The sequence below is a fragment of the Trichophyton rubrum genome (assembly GCF_000151425.1).
Source record: "Trichophyton rubrum CBS 118892 genomic scaffold supercont2.1, whole genome shotgun sequence".
Taxonomy (NCBI): Eukaryota; Fungi; Ascomycota; class Eurotiomycetes; order Onygenales; family Arthrodermataceae; genus Trichophyton; species Trichophyton rubrum.
Window position 1 is genome coordinate 432,319 of NW_003456428.1, and position 16,136 is coordinate 448,454.

Here is a 16,136-nt window from a genome sequence, read left to right on the forward strand (position 1 = left end):
CTCGCGGCTGGCGCTTAGCTTGTCTTCCCTCCGTCTTCACCTCTCGCTCTGGCGATCCCTCCTGTCCTCCCGCTGCCTCTGCTTCCCTTACTCTGGCCCCCAGCTGCTCCGCCAGCCTCCCCTACCCGCCTCTGCCTCCTCGCCCTCCCTGGCCGCTGCCCTCTTCTCTTCTGCTGGCCCCTTCTTGCGCCCATCTCTTGCTGACTCATCCTAGACCACGTGACCCTCTCACCGCCCTCCCCCTTTGGGAAACTGCAGAAACATCCACAAGAGCAAAAAAAAAAGGCGAAACAAGATTTCATCGAAGCGCAAAGAAGCAAACGCCAGACGCGGCATTTCGCGACCTCACCTCTCGCTTTGCCTGCACTCCCTGCCAACAGCACCCACACAGCCACGTCGCCGGACAGCGAGCCGAGGGCCGTCTGACCTGGTGCACGCGTTCTCTGCTGCTGTCTCACTCGCTCGGTCGGCCTTGACCCTGGAACTCTCCTACGGGTCCCCAGAATCCCATCGTCAACACACGCAAAAAAAAAAAAAAAAAAAAAAAAATAGAGACCGGGGGAAGCTTCCCACAGCTATCCAGACGGCATAGTCGGATGGGTGTCTAACTCGCCATGAACGCCTGGCTCCACGATACGCCGCCCGCCATTCCATCGCCCCTTGACCCCGGCGCAGGCAACCCCAACGTCAATGGCCATGGAAACGGGACCGCGTTCGCCAACCCTCCCCATCCTCCTCCACCCGCGCCGGCCACCATAGATCCCGCCATGGCCTTTCTGCAGCCTCAATCGCAGCAGCAGCAACAGCAGCAGCAACAACAACAACAACAACAGCCGCCCCAGTCTCAGCCGCAGTCTCAATCTCCCGCGCCGTCGGACACACCCCAGTTCACGCGCATGTTCAATGGTGCAACTCCCTCGCCGGCATCGCGCATGTCTCCTGGATTCCACCCGCCAAACTCTGTCGTCCCGTCGAAACGATCGCGACCAGATGACGGCTTTCTCGTCTCGTCTCCTCGTCAGGTACCAGGAGGGATTCCTCCGACCGCCGTCTCGCGCTCCCAGACACCGCAACATGGCGCTTATCCAGGCTATCAACAACCACAGCAGCAACAACAACCACAACAGCAGCAGCAGCAGCAAACTCCCGTAGGCGGCGGAGCGGCTGTTATTAATGCCAACGGAGCTTCTCATTTTCCTCCCGCGCCTGGTGCGGCTCCCGGTGGCCCTGCTCCTGCTTTTCACCCGGGTTTTCAGCAGGCGGCCTCTTCGACAGCTAGCCCGTCTCCAGTGCCGCAGGAGTTTGATGCGCAGAGAGTACAAACTACCTCTCCTTCCCCTTTCCCCAATGCTGCCGTGCAGCCCGGCCAGCCTTCGTCTGACCACGGAAGCCGTGTTGCCACCCCTCAGGCTCCCACCTCCTACCCTCCAGGCCCGCCTTACCCAGGTCAAGTCCAACAGAATCCAAACCAGAACCCAGCTATGATGCCTGGATATCCTTCGCATGCTCAACAGATGGCTGCGCGTCAGCAGATGTATCAGATGCACATGGCTAACCAGGTGCGCCAGCAACAGCAACAACAAGTACAACAACAGCAACAGCAACAGCAACAACAGGTGCCACCCGCAATGCCAGGCCAGCCAATGTCGAGCCAGCAGCAGAGCCAGATGGCTGCTATGCGCCACATACAACAACAGCAGGCACAACAACAGGCACAACAGCATGCCGTACAGCAACAGGCCGTTCAAGCTGCCCAGCAACAGGCCCAGGTTGTAGCTCAACAACAAGCTCAGGCCCAGGCCCAGGCCCAGGCTCAAGCACAGGCTATGGCAAAACCTACCACACCAGAAGGATTCCTTCGCGTGCTGCAGAAATTTATGATTCCTCGACGACTACCACTTGATCCCTCTCCTCTCGTATGCGGACGGCCCATTGTCCTTATGCAGCTCTATGCCACTGTCATGAAGCTAGGTGGTTCCCAAAAGGTTACCAATTCTAATTCATGGCCAGTCGTCGCTCAACAACTGCATTTTCCCGCCATGCAGTATCCCACAGCTGCACGGGAGATACGGGATCACTATTACCGTAACCTTGCCGCTTACGAACAGGCCTGGCTTTCTACACATCAGAAACCAGGCGACCAGTCACAACCGCAGCCGCAGATGCAAATGCCGATGCAGCCTCAGAATGACATGATGTCTCCCGTCAAGCCAATGAATAGCCATTTTGACCCTCAGGTCCAAGCACAAGCGCCAGCACAGGGGTTCATGCAACCGTCGATGCAGCAGCAGCCACCTCAAGTCATGAACGGTTACTCAACACCCAGCAAGCCCAAGCTACAGCAACACTCTGGCTTGAGTCACGCAGAGTCTCTGTCCATGTCTCCCAATGGCCAGAGCATAGCCTCTCCCTCTGTGAAAGAAGATGCTTTTGCTCCACCAACATATACTTTCAAGCAACCAATACCGGAAGAGTATACACCTCTAACCTTCCCTGAGCCAGTTTTCCATGGTCCTGTCATCGTCGATGAGCTATTCCCTCTGGGTGATGATCTACTTCGTCTCAAGCCCACCGTTCCTCGATTTCATGAGTTGGGCGTAATCGACATCCATGCTTTAACGATGAGCCTCAAATCTGGACTCATCTCTGAAACTCGTCTGGCCCTAGACACGTTAACCACCCTGTCCGCTGAACCAGCGGTCCATCTCTCTCTCGAAAACTGCGATGATCTGCTTCCAACTCTGCTAGATACAGCAACAGACCACCTTGAACTGCTCGCAGAACATTCACCGGAAGTATCCGATGAGATACAGCTGGCTTCGTACGAGGAACTACTGCGCGGATGCCGCCAGGAGATCGAGTCGTTGCTTGATGTTCCACCCTTTGGCAGTTTAGAACACTCCCTCGATCGAGCGGTCGACCGTCTCATCTGTATTACCACCATATTGCGCAATTTCAGCTTCTCGGAATCAAATTTCCCTCTCCTCTCTGCCCCAAGCGTTGTCCGTTTCCTTGCTCTTGCCATTCGATATATGGGCACTAGGCATCTTTTCCTTCGCACGCATCAGAATACCCTAGACTTCATGAAAGACGTTCTCATCTTCCTCAGCAACCTCGCCCACGCCATACATATACCAGGAAAGGATGAGGCCCTGGCGCTGCTATATTTCCTCCTTTCATTCGCGCCCTTAACTACCCCACCAACATCAGACGACGAACCTCTCATCTTCCCTAGTTACCAGCCAAGCATCCATCGCTATCTGCCAGCAGCAGTCGACAGTTTAGCTAAGCTGTTAGCCCGTGATGACCCCAACCGTACCCTCTACAAGGCTATCTTCTCCGACCCCTCTGTCAATGCATCAACGGCTGGCGCGCATATCTCAACGTATCTCCTAACGCGTGCATTCTCACTTGCGATCTCCATAATACCGGAGTATTCAAAGGGGAACGTCTTACCTATAACGGAAGCTCGCAAGCCGTTCCTCATGCAAGGTCTCCTAGCTGCGGAGGTACTATCGTCTCTCGCCGATGCTTCATTTGCTCGTGCTTGGCTAGGTTCCCACGACGGATTTGCCATTAGTCTTGTTCACCTTGCTGGCCTATTATGTACAGAAAGGCCTCGTCAGTCTATTCCCCAACATCCCAATGCTATTGGTGCTAGACAGGATGATGCACAAGGTTACTATACCATTGTGTCTCGTGCACTCGGTATACTCAACAGACTTGCCTCAAAAGTACGGAAGGCAAATAAAGGCAAGCAGGGCGGTATAGACTTGGGGCTCAACGTCCTGCCTAAGAAGGAGAATATACTAGGTGCATTGGTTTCAAGAGCCATCGACCCAAGCACGCTCAAATTGCTTTGCGAATTCGAAGGGCTATCGAGATAATTGCCACATAGCAGCCCTTATTTATGTGTCGTTGTATCAAGAGCTAGACAGACGGTAGCTATCATACAAACCACAGCTTTTCTTTGCATCTGGACTTGCGTGTGAAAATAAAGGAGGCGGTCGACTACCATTGAATCTTTTCTACCCAACCAAACACCTTTTCCTTCCCCGCTATTGACTCTCGTTTTCAACCGCGTTATTATACTTTTCAGTTTCACCTTTCTATTTCCCTTCTTCTTTTCTTTCGTCTACCTTTTTGTCTCTATCTTCTTTCCCCGTCATTTCCCCTTTCGTCGTTGGGAATTTGGTTTACCAAATCATATCCACGAACCAGCTCGGCTTGTTGGAAAGAATGACGATGTTTCAGATTGAACTTTTGGACGAGGAGGGAATTGTATGTATGTATTTATGTATGGTATGGGGGGAGTTGAGAAACATTAAAAGCACTAAAAGGAGGAAAGCAAGCAAGCATGTACGCATGCATGCAAACATATAAACACGCCATATCATCAAACAACTGCTTCCTACCCATTTTTGTCTTTTTGCCTATATGTTTCTCCTTGCATGTATATCTCAACTACTTATTTTATGCAGGGCGTTAAGGTGAAGGTCCTAATCACACACCTGGGTAACAAACAACACTTTCGAGCAGCTTAATCGAAATCCATCTACTCATCAACTTGCATGTCCTCTGCATCTTGTGATTCTCTTCTTGAACTTGACATTGATAAGCGGAGTAGACCCTATTCAATAGCACACACAGCTATAGTATGTATGCACATAAGTACATAAAGAGCAAGTTAACAATACCATAGACACATACATACTATACAACTGTCCGTAGCTTTTCAAATGAGAGACAGGAACACGAGAAAAACCCCCAACAGTAACAAATTGCCCAAATGATAAATCACCAACCAATCCGTACCAGACTAAGCTAAGCGTGAAGGGAATAGGGAGTGAAGCAGATAAAGACGAAAGCATTATCAGAACGGACCAAGGAGGTAGGTTATGCGGAGTATGCGGAATCACAAATCAAATATCGCTAAACGCCGTTTTGAAGAAGTGGTATGAAATAATACATTTTGGACAGGAAAAAGAGAGGAGATTTTTCTCGTTCAGAATCGTCGATCAAGGAGGAATTGCATAACTTCTGGCTTTCGCCATCCCTATAGACCGAACCCCGTTAGACATGATCTAGTACTGCTGTGAATAAGGAAAACACCATACCTTTATTGTAATGTGTCCGTTCGTCTGGTTGATATATACCTCTGATGGCTTAGCTTCGAGGCCAAGATATTTCACCAAATCATCTCGAAGAGCATTAAGGTCTCCTTCTGTCTTACGGAGTCGAGTCTCCTGCTTGGTTCCGCCGGCCTTGGTAACGAGGTAAATGGGTAGTTGGTTTGAAGGGGTTCGGCGGATAAAATATGGTAGATTAGTGAGTGGAAGAGAATCAGCTTGTCCTGCTGGAGCGGACTGCTGAGGCTGCAGACTAGCCTGGCTGCGGGTAGATTTGGGAGCAGTGAACGGTCGAGTGATGTGCGTGACGATTGTGCGGGAAGAAGTGGCGGGGAAAGAATGTGATACTATTTCTGATATGTTAATACATGTTGCCATTGCTAGTTACGGTTGATTTTGGTTGGTATTGCTGCGGTGGTATAGATTTGCTCAATTGGAGGCACGAGGGAACAAGTCTTCTACTTACGCAAACTTCTCGACTGTGGGACTGCTGTTCGGAGCAGGCTGTTAAACGAGGCCGGAGAGGTAAACCTGCGCTGGAAGCATTGGATTGTTGACCGCTGAGCAGGAAGTATAGAGGCCATCTTGATTGATAGATGTGAAGTTGGTAGCTGGTGCTGGCTGTGCTAGAAAGCTGTTGAAGCTGGTGAAAAGCCGAGTGTCCCCCGTCTGTCTGGCTAGACCGAGCTTCTATTATATAGCATCCGGGACACTTTTTCAGGTAAAAGGGCTCCCTCGCTCTTCTGTTTTTTGTCTGCGTCTTCTTCTTCTTATCTCGACGTCGATTTTTCTTCTTCCTCTCGCCTTTTTTTCATATAAAAAGTCGAAGTCACCCGATGCTTTCTGCGCTTAACCCGATCAGGCACTAGCGCGTCTGCTTCCACCACACAAGTAAAAAAACCCATCAAAAAGTTCGATTTAATTTTTGGCGGGACGAAGACGATAGACGAAGATAGACGACGCAGGACGAACGACGGAGAGACAAAGACGACGGACCGCTTCACGAAGGAATACCCCGACTGGCTATTGCAAGAGCGAGACCGTGACCATGGCAGACAACGCCCCGACATCAGCCAACACGCTGCTCAAGGATGCCGCCGCGCAGTCTGCAGCCACCGCCGACGAGGTCGCCAAAAAGCACGATTTGCTCCCTAAGCTTATACCATATCTCGACCGTCAGCTCATCTTCCCGCTGCTGGAGTTTGCGTCAAATCAGGAAGAGGACGATGAGGCTATCGACCAGATCACAAAGTCGAAGTATGAGCTCCTCAAGCATACCAACATGGCAGACTATATTGCCAGTCTGTGGCAGGAAATCAACGACTCGGATACCGTACCAGAGGAATTCGTTACCAAGAGAGAAGAGGTCGTGCAGAAATTGCAGCATTACGTCGATGCAAGCAGCAAGATCACAGAGTTGCTACAAGATGATGCTGTAGTAGGCAATCTGCGCAGTGATAAGGCCGCCAATTTGAAGTTCCTTGAGGAGCAGCACGGAGCGACCATTGAGATGGTCAACACACTCTACGATTTTGGGCGATTCCAGTACAGCTGTGGTAGCTATGGAAACGCTGCTGAACTTCTATACCAGTTCCGTGTCCTCTCTACCGATAATGACAAGGTTGCTGCCGCTACGTGGGGAAAACTCGCCTGTGAAATCTTGACTACCAATTGGGAGGGTGCTATGGAGGAAATCACAAAGGTCAAAGATTCGATCGATACCCGTCTCTTTAACAACCCGCTCGGTCAGCTCCAGCACCGCTCATGGCTCATTCACTGGTCTCTCTTCCCATTCTTCAATCACGAGCCTGCTCGTGATGTGCTTACAGATATGTTTTTCCACCCCGCTTACATCAACACCATACAGACCGCATGCCCTTGGATTCTCCGCTACCTCACTGCCGCTGTCATCACCAACCGGAGCCGCGCCCACAAGAACTCTGCCCTGTACCAGAAACAACTCAAGGATCTCATCCGTGTTGTTCGACAGGAAGAATATGAATACCAGGATCCTATCACCGAGTTCATAAAGGCTCTCTACATTGATTTCGACTTTGAAGAGGCCCAGAAGAAACTTGGTGAAGCTGAAGAAGTTCTACGGAGTGACTTCTTCCTTGTTGCTGCGGCGGATGCCTTTGTCGAATCTGCGAGACACCTAATATCAGAGAGCTACTGCAAGATCCACCAGAGAATTGACATCAAGTATGTTTTTACTAAGCTTGTGCTATTTATGCATCGCATACTAACTAACCTATAGTGACCTCTCCACTCGCCTTGGCCTAAGTCAGAATGAGGGCGAGAAATGGATTGTCAACTTGATCCGTGACACCCGGGTCGATGCAAAGATCGATTATCAGGAAGGAACTGTTCTCATGAACCACCCTCCCCAGTCAGTCTACCAACAAGTCATCGAGAAGACAAAGGGAGGTTTCTTCCGAACACAAGTCTTAAGGTATGCTCTTATTATCCCCTTTTCTTTTACTGGAACTTTGCTAATATAATCTCTAGCTCGGCTGTTGCCAAATAAATTCAATTTAATTCTCGACGATAGACGTGATTTGGTTGCCTCATTTTTTACTCAAGTCAATGTTTACGATGAATGGAGGAATGATCCAAAAGCCCATCTTCTTTTTCGTCACGATGCCGACACCCTTACACTCCTCTTCTAGTCTTCTTCCTTTCCAACAACCTATGTTTTCTTTCCTTCGATCCTTTCGCCATGTGGAACGGCTGCTCGGATTGACATGTTTTGGGTGGGCGTTTTTCAAGTTAATCCTGTGTTGTGTGTTAACGGTCTGCATACTCTTATCTATGCATAGGTTTCTTAAACATTTTAGCTTCAATGGTAAACGAGATTTATGCCATAACTGCTCACATGTTTTTACTTCGATTGACCCATTGTGGACCTATATAAAATATGAAACTCCAAAGTTAGAGCGAATCTACCTATATGGAGGGGCAACGTATTGGGAAGTTTTGTCGACAGCTTTGTATCAAAACAGTATGTCTATTCAAGAAAGAAGTAGAAAGCCACCAAACACCATAACGTAGCGATCCATGGAGGGAAAAGAAGCGGCAAAAAAAGGGGATATCCAGAAAATTAAAAAAAAAAAAATTGAAAAATGAAACAAAAATGTGTACTGTATGCTTTGTACAGTAAAGTAGGTCCGTGGCATAATGAATACATCCAAGATCATCGTGCCCTGTTGTATTCAACACCGGTATCGTCTCGATCGTGACCCACGATCATAAGAACGATGTTCTCTTCCCCGTTCTCGGTCTCTATTTCGCTCACGGCCTCTGGAAATGGACACCGGCACAGGCTTGTGGATGGAGGTCTGAGTGGCTGGGTCACCTGTTTCTTCGAGGCTACTTGACAACTGCATTGTCTTTATCGTCTGGTCCAGTTCAAACTTCTTAGACATACTCTTCAGGTCGTCGATTTGTTGCTGCGGTCACATCATTAGGCAAATCGGTCCACAGGTAGGCCGCACCAGCAGGGAGAGAAGGGCATGACGTACTTGGGTGAGTCTGCTTCCAGTGACTAGGTATCCATCTCGGCCCTAGAATTACAGTGTCAGGAATCGTGGAAAACGGAAGGGTTATGTATCCATTAGTGAAAGGTTGGAGGTTCCATACATGGTAGGTATATGGCCTCGCCGACGCCGTTGGGCCGAGAAAGATGTGGATATTGCTGAGAATGACTTGTCGAGATAGCTCGTAGCCTGGTAGCCAGTACTGCTCGTGCTGTGACATTTTTCCTTGTTCTTTGTTCTGTTCTGTTTCTTGACTGGACGCCGTGGTTTCAGGGAGTAGCAGCTTGAGAAGCGTTGACAGGGGGATAAAGTGAAGCAAACACGAGCGGACAAAAAACCAAAAAAAAAAAAAAAAAAAAGAGACAAGACGACAAGAGAGTAGATGAAGAGAGTACAAAGCAGATGCAGGATACAAAGATATAGATATAGACTATCTATGACTCGGTCACAGGTAGGGGGTGGTTGTGCCGTGCAGTGCAGCGTGTATTGAGGACGGATGTTCAACACACTCAGACGTTCATCTTCTGCAAAAGATGAAGGAGGTAAACAGAAAAAGACGGGGGAAACAGAAGACTAGTTGTCGTCCATCACACAGCCAGCTTCGTACACAAGCGGTGCTTCTTCCTTGTAGCCAGCCAAAGAGACGGGAGAGCAAAGAGCAAGCAAGCAGAGCTGGCAGGCGTCTTACCCCGTCTTATATTTCCCGCTGACTTTTAAAGGAGCAAAGAAGCGCCCCTATTCTCTTACGTCAGCCAAGGGCCACCCAGGTCAGCTGATCCCTGCGCGCTCGGCCTTTCCTCAGCTCTCGACCACAGCTTCGAAGTGAGGCTTCACGCAGCGAGCACAAGGCTTCAGCACATCCACTCACGCTCGTACAGGCCTCCGATCGTTGTGGGCTGCGTGCAGCTAAATTCATTTACCGCTGCACGCCCCCTGTCCCAGTCGTGGCGTTTCCAGATTCGCAAGTTTTCGCTCCTCTTTTGTGTGCAGGTTTTGTTTTGTTGACCAGACTGCCTAGTTCGGGTCGTCGCCCAAGACGCTTTGGCGCCAGCGAGTCGGCAGCCATCCGTATGAAAAATGTGGGAAAAGGGGGAAGAAGGCAAGCCATCGGCAGAGCTGAGATTGTTCTGGCAGGCGCCTCCTTAATGAAGCGGACTGGCCAGTGGCAACTGATACATCTAGACACTCCGTACCAGAAGGGAAAGGATCCTATTGTCCTTTCCCCTGGAGCCATGAACGAGCGTGCTTTGCCTTGACTTTGTCTCTATCCCATCGTCGCATTGGTAGAAAGCTCCTCCTGTGGGACTAACTGTTGGCCAGTTAGGCGCATAAAGAATTCCCAGCATCTCCAGCTAAATTCCCTTTCTAGTGAGTGCCCTGGCCTCGCCACCCGGCGCCTGAATGCGTGAAGGCCTACGCTAGATACCCTGCTCCAGCCTTATAAATGGCATGCTTTCGAAGGCAGGCTTAACTACCTAAGATGCGTGCAAGGATAGTCAATAGAGGCGTGCCCGTCGAAAGCATCTTCATAGGTGGTAAATTTATACATGCTAGTAGCCATAATTTCGAGATAGTGCATCAACGGCGCTGGCCGATCTCAGCTACTTTTTCTTTCGCAGTTTCCCAATAGGTCCATCTAATTGCATGGATAGGTGTATCTAAACGAACCCTTGCTCGTCATGGCCCTTGCTGCCTGCTTTGTTCCCACAGGGACATGTGGACTGGAGCACACCTGAAATGAGGTCATCAGCTGCATTGCACATCCGGTTCAATAAGCACTCAAGAAAAAAAAAGTTCTGAGTATAGAATAGCGTAATTCCACTTAACGAGAGTTTCACGAATGGTGATCCAAACCGGCCATACACCATGGGTCAAGTCCTCTCCCGAGGAATACAAGTAATGGCCTCCTTTTCGTATTTCCAGTAGATAACTCAATTTCGCTCTATCTTGACCGCCACGCACAGGGCGTGCTTCGTGAGCCGTCTATCAGGAGGCTCCATATGGACCAGAAAGTTCTGGTTCGCTTAGAAGGCACAGTTGCAATCGATTTCCTTAAGAGAAACCAGACAGGGACAAAACCCTATGTCCATTGAGGGCCAACCGTCGTCCATATCCACGACGAAGCCAAGTAAGTTCCTGGCCTGGGTATTTCTAGCAGATGACCGCCGACTGAATCTTGATAATGATGATGACAGAACTATCACAATTTTGTGGAATTATCAAGTTGCAACCTCTCCACAGTTTGACGGTTCACATTGTGCGTGGGTCAAGCTTATTCTGAGCCTGGCGGATATATTTATGTATGTGGTCCTGTGCTTCCATCTTTTCACCAGCTCCATCCAGGGCCCTTTGAGCAATACATCATAATCAAGCATTGTAAATATAAGGCGTAATTTCCTGTTTCACCTGGTTCGGTGTATGATTATTGCGTCGTTTTCTCGCTTTTTTTAACGGAGATATCACTAAAGGTTGTCATGTGTAAGCGCGTCGTACTGATTGGTCAGTGAAGAAAATACATTTATTGATCGGCTGGGTAATTTCTATTAAAAAAAAAAAAAATCGATATATTCTCCTATACCATGTAAGAATGGGGGAAACACTCATGTTTTTACCACCCTCTTCGATTGCCACGAGCCTTGTATAATTTTCTTTTTCTTCTGTAGATTTCCTGTTCTTCTATAGTTTCGTCACTCTAGTCCTCGTGGGCCGGTTGGAAAGGGTGGATCAGCATGTCACTGAAACTACAAGACGAACAAGTCAGTTTACTTTCGAATATAAAAATAGGGCGGGATAGTCATACTTTTCCAACTTTTCTCTCCCACGGACCTCTTCAACAAGCAGTGGCATTCTGACAACGTTGAAATCTTCATACAACTCCTTAATCTCATTCAAATACTTTTTTTGCATTTTTCGTCTTGCGCCACACTGTTGGCACGCATTATCTTTCCCGGGAAACAAAAGCTGATTGACAACAATGCAATGAGTATCAATGTTGTAGCTCGTCAGCTCCTGTATCATGCGCTCAGTCTCATACAATGACAAGAACTCAGCAATGCACACGCAGACAAAAGTGGTCATATCAGCATCCTTAAACTGAGAGTTAACCTCCGCAATAGTTTCTCGTAGTGATTCCATTTTTGATAGCACATCGTCAAGATTTTGCCCGTTTGGTAAGCCGCCACGAGCACCGAGGACCGAGTTAAGCATGGGGCCAAATTGGCCAGAAAGCTGCGATAGCTTAGAAAGGGCCTTTTCCAATACAGTTGGGAACTGTAGGAACCGAAGAGTATGGCCGGTAGGAGCAGTATCAAAGACAATAACTTCATATGATAAAGATTTGACTTGCTTCAAAACTTCTGCAAAGGACATCGCTTCATCGACACCAGGTATCTAACACGGAATTTTAGCAGCTTTCAACGAAGAGATATTGTGGCTGATACTTACACTAAAAGCCAGGTCTTGCATCATTCCACCTAGACCAAACCCACCCATAGCATCGTCATTTCCGTCACCACCCCCGCTAGCCATTAAATCCTGAATGCTTCCATTGGGATCAATCTCCATAGCGCTCAGATTATCATATCCATCAATAAGTCTAGCTTCCTTGCCAAATTTCTGACCGAAAGCATCACTTAGATTATGAGCGGGATCTGTGGATATAAGAAGCACAGACTTCCGCACTTTGGAAAGTTGTATGGCCAGCGAGCATGAAGTGGTCGTTTTGCCGACTCCGCCCTTTCCACCGACAAATATCCATCGAAGGGTCTTATGGTCTAGAAGGCATTGAAGGGTAGGCTCCAGGACGTCGTCGTCCCCTATCACGGCGGTTGACGACATGTCGATAACGCTCTAGGTGGGGGTTTACGGAGGGGTATTCGAGAAGTTGGTTAAAAAGTAGGCGTGATCTCAGTAACGGATGCTTAACCGGCGAGTGCATAAACTTGTGCCGTCAAGTAAGCCAGCTTTCAGGGTTAATCAATATGTTAAAACGAGTTAATATCGTTGCTTGTGATTTTGAGTGTTCAATTGCATTTTTGGCTACTTAAAAGACGCTTGGGCCAGCGCTGCGTTGTGATCACATGACACACACGCCAAGTCGGCCGTTTCTACAAGAAGCCACAGATTTCGACGTCGTGCTTTTAGCGAATTTGGAGTTCTTACAGTGAAAGGTTTATCACCGCCTGAAAATGCCCCCGTAGTGGTAAGGCCTTTAATGGAATATGCCATGGGAGCTCAATTCGAGTCCAGGATCCAATTCGCGTACCATATCCTTTTAACCAGGCTGTCGATCCATTCATTAGACAGCAAGGATTGTTGTTAATTAGTCAATTTGCTGCTGGATTCCTCGTTCAGAACCCACTTTTGTGCACTGGCACAGCTAACAGGAGAGTCTAGAGGCAAAGGACAGATAGTGAAGCTGACGGTAACAGAACCAAAAAGCTTTGAAATTACCCCCATTTAGATCCTCCAGCGCTTGTGTCGAGGACTGCTGATTTCGAATCCCACAATTACCGTTATCTCCTTGACTAGACCACTAAATTCAGATAAGGAGGGGACTCCCACACAGCCGAGGCAAGCCTGGTCTAACTAACAAGATTGAATGAATCATTATATCCACAGTTATCCAGATATGAGATTCAAACCAATCCTGGATAGCATAAGGAGGTTGAACTAGAGTTTCTCCGAACTGCCCATGTACATCAACGTCAGATATTCCTTCAGTCACCCTGGCCAGAAAAATGGACCGAAGTACGGTTTCCCGAGGTGAGGCTGTATAGACCGACCTAGTTTGGCACTTATACGTAGAAAGTGATCTAAGTTTCTGGTCATGCGGCTGTCCTAGGGCAACGGAGATTATACCCTATTGTTGAGGAAATCCGGCTCCAACTCAATACAGGGCATAGTTACATGAGCTACGGCCCGAAATTGAGCGCCATTAGCGCCCTGGCCGTATCCATACTATTCGGGTTCACTTCTTGCGCAAAGTCTCTCGAGAACACCGGGATAGCCTCCAATCATCATCATGGATTTCGCGGTCAAAGTCTTGTATGCTACTGCAAGATACATGTAGCGCCTATTCTGGCCCTATTCAGCCTTCGGCTAACTCTTGAGTTACGGTCAACCACCTGCGAATACGTTTTTAGAATTAACAAGGCCGTTGCGGAACTTGCACGTCCGATTCCTTCCTCCTCAATGTTTCAATTAATCTCGAGTTTCGGCGGGTATTGTACCTTACTTGACCTTGGTTTTTATACCCTTTAGTATCCGTTGTGTGTATATTGGCGAAGAAACTATATCACCCGTGTTCGGTAAGCCACCGCTATCTGCAGGAAATGACCCCGCTCTCTTTATCAGCTGTCGCATATAGTGGGTGATTTTCCCACGGTTGTAACGGTCACAAATGGCTTAGGTAGCGTAGTTAATTTAGTTATGTACTGAAGCACACAAGGATGTGGTCTTTCCAATTTAAGTTTCTAACCACAACACTGACTGTGTAGACAACTATAACCCCTCAATAATGAGATTATACTTAATCTGAAGCCTGTTTGACCTATCCTCCTTGAGGACATGAGAAATAACTTGGGTATCTGTTTCGGAGTAAAATCAGGAGCTAGAATCTTGAAAAAGCGGCGGCGTAGTCACGGGCTTGGCTTCTTCTGTAAGAAAATTATTATATTATTATTATTATTATTATTTTCTTTTTCTTTTTCTTTTTTTTTTTTTTAATTATGCGATGCATCGTCGCTCGGATTATAGGAAGGATACTCCATATCATCCACTCGGTAGTGACCAAGATCGATTAGATAAGATTTTGTAGACATTGAAATCAGATAAGATCCATCGAGTTTACTGCTTACCTCATGAGTGAATTAATACGTAATGGAGCATTAATGGAGCATGATAATTGGTTGATGAGTTATCTGATCCGCTAATTATCAACATGCTTGGCGATAGAAAACCTTATAAAATGAACTACCAATTCTGCATCCTCAACTCCGTACACTCATAGGAGTCAGAATTAATCAACAACTTGGTTAAAATGCGACATACAAATAGCTATCATGGTACAATTGATTCATATCAATCTGGTATTGATTGATATTTTGCTTTATTTTGGTTTCTTTTTTGAGTGATTCTCAAAAAAATGAAAAAAAAAAAAAAAACACACACACACACTATTCTTTCCATGCGTATATGACCTCGATGGGTAGTCAACTAACTAAAATACCCCACTCACAATGTGGACTGATTCGTGTGGCAAATGCGAAATTTCGATCATGCCCATGCGTGGAATGGTCCCGGTATTTCGGCGTAGTTGAGAAAGACAACTACTCAACTACAACCGGCCGGGCGAGCCCATTGTGGACGGGGTTGAAAAGACCCCGAAAAGGACCCAGGTAGTCTGCTTTGTTTGGGACCGCAAAATTTTTCAATATTTTATCTGTGGGTCATGTTATTCCCGGTAAAGAGGAGAAAGAAGAGAATCAACAGTTGTTCTATTGAAGCTTCTCACGGCATGCTCATAATACAAGACCTAGGCTGGGCCAAGGGTTCTCCGGTTGCCCCGAGTTAGGCGAATTCATAGCTAGGGCCGTAACTTATATATCACCCTGGGCAGCCTCTGGTTATGTTAGACTTGCAAGAGCCTTGCTGTCGAGTTAATACGGCTTTGACTTCTCTTTCCTTCTCCTACTGTATCCCATTGATACGATTGCCTTCGATAGGGGAGAATTTGAAGTCTACACTATGTTTTTGTTCAAGCTTCTTCTAGGAGCCTTGTTTATAAGGATCGTTTTATCAAAGGAACTGGCAAACAATGAAATATGCTTTTCTGCCGTTTACAGGGCATATAAACCTATAAAATTTGCCGGTACTCCTGGCAAAAAACAATGGGTTATGTATTGCCGGAACCGTTTGAAGGTAGAATCTATATACGCATCCGCAAAGGTATACTGCCGACCCGAAGAAATACTTCCAGGAGTCGCCGTTCTCGAGGAGAATTGTCAGCGGCGCATCTCTCAGCCTTTGCTGCCGATGTCGGACTTTGCTGCCAACCTTACCGACGAAATTATTGCTAAAATGAAAGTTATCGAAAACGGAGAAATATCGCCAGAGAAGAAGGTCGACACACCGGTTCTGATTTCCAAGAAATTTTTCGATCTTTCATTAAAGACAGTTGTAGGGAAGCCTCTAACTCAAAAGGTATAGAAGAGATGCTAACGGCGCATAGGTTGTCAATAATACTGAAGTGAAGCACCGTCACCACTATGGGTAAATATTTATATTCCAATAGTCGTATCTTTTATTCTATACTCTTTTTTACTGACCTTGGTCTAGATTTGCTATGTATGGCATTTGGGGTACGGTTTTGGTCCTTGGAATGATCAACAACTTCTGCAAGTGGGCATTTTTTAGGCAGTCGAGGACAAAGAGGAGTGACTTGGAGGGTAGCTATGATCTTAAGCTCAAA

The 16,136-nt window shown here is 47.5% G+C and overlaps 6 protein-coding genes across 8 annotated transcripts; 3 read left to right on the forward strand and 3 right to left on the reverse strand.

Moving 5' to 3' along the window:
- Positions 1-614: 614 nt before the first annotated feature.
- Positions 615-3,887, forward strand: TERG_00169 (uncharacterized protein; the record flags this gene model as incomplete). The annotated part of the gene is made up of 1 exon (XM_003238129.1): positions 615-3,887. One exon carries the CDS (start codon positions 615-617, stop codon positions 3,885-3,887), a length of 3,273 nt encoding a protein of 1,090 aa, XP_003238177.1.
- Positions 3,888-5,005: 1,118 nt separating this feature from the next.
- Positions 5,006-5,713, reverse strand: TERG_00170 (uncharacterized protein; the record flags this gene model as incomplete). 2 transcript variants are annotated; one of them, XM_003238130.1, is made up of 3 exons in its annotated part: positions 5,006-5,056; positions 5,118-5,476; positions 5,596-5,713. In XM_003238130.1, 3 exons carry the CDS (start codon positions 5,711-5,713, stop codon positions 5,006-5,008), a joined length of 528 nt encoding a protein of 175 aa, XP_003238178.1. The 2 variants fall into 2 exon arrangements, with proteins under 2 accessions (XP_003238178.1, XP_047605016.1); XM_047749047.1 differs by lacking the exon at positions 5,006-5,056 and having other exon boundaries at positions 5,085-5,476.
- A 464-nt stretch (positions 5,714-6,177) lies between these two features.
- TERG_00171 (eukaryotic translation initiation factor 3 subunit E) lies at positions 6,178-7,656 on the forward strand (the record flags this gene model as incomplete). Its single annotated transcript, XM_003238131.1, has 3 exons — positions 6,178-7,331; positions 7,387-7,581; positions 7,638-7,656. 3 exons carry the CDS (start codon positions 6,178-6,180, stop codon positions 7,654-7,656), a joined length of 1,368 nt encoding a protein of 455 aa, XP_003238179.1.
- A 685-nt stretch (positions 7,657-8,341) lies between these two features.
- On the reverse strand, positions 8,342-8,885 carry TERG_00172 (uncharacterized protein; the record flags this gene model as incomplete). The annotated part of the gene is made up of 3 exons (XM_003238132.1): positions 8,342-8,578; positions 8,651-8,692; positions 8,769-8,885. The coding sequence occupies 3 exons, from the start codon at positions 8,883-8,885 to the stop codon at positions 8,342-8,344; spliced, it is 396 nt and encodes a 131-aa protein (XP_003238180.1).
- A 2,472-nt stretch (positions 8,886-11,357) lies between these two features.
- Positions 11,358-12,502, reverse strand: TERG_00174 (ATPase GET3; the record flags this gene model as incomplete). Of its 2 annotated transcripts, XM_047747558.1 has the most annotated exons (3): positions 11,358-11,406; positions 11,466-12,055; positions 12,110-12,502. In XM_047747558.1, the coding sequence occupies 3 exons, from the start codon at positions 12,500-12,502 to the stop codon at positions 11,358-11,360; spliced, it is 1,032 nt and encodes a 343-aa protein (XP_047603515.1). The 2 variants fall into 2 exon arrangements, with proteins under 2 accessions (XP_047603515.1, XP_003238182.1); XM_003238134.1 differs by lacking the exon at positions 11,358-11,406 and having other exon boundaries at positions 11,423-12,055.
- Positions 12,503-13,573: 1,071 nt separating this feature from the next.
- Positions 13,574-13,927, forward strand: TERG_11523 (uncharacterized protein; the record flags this gene model as incomplete). The annotated part of the gene is made up of 1 exon (XM_047750628.1): positions 13,574-13,927. One exon carries the CDS (start codon positions 13,574-13,576, stop codon positions 13,925-13,927), a length of 354 nt encoding a protein of 117 aa, XP_047605017.1.
- Between the last annotated feature and the right edge of the window lie 2,209 nt (positions 13,928-16,136).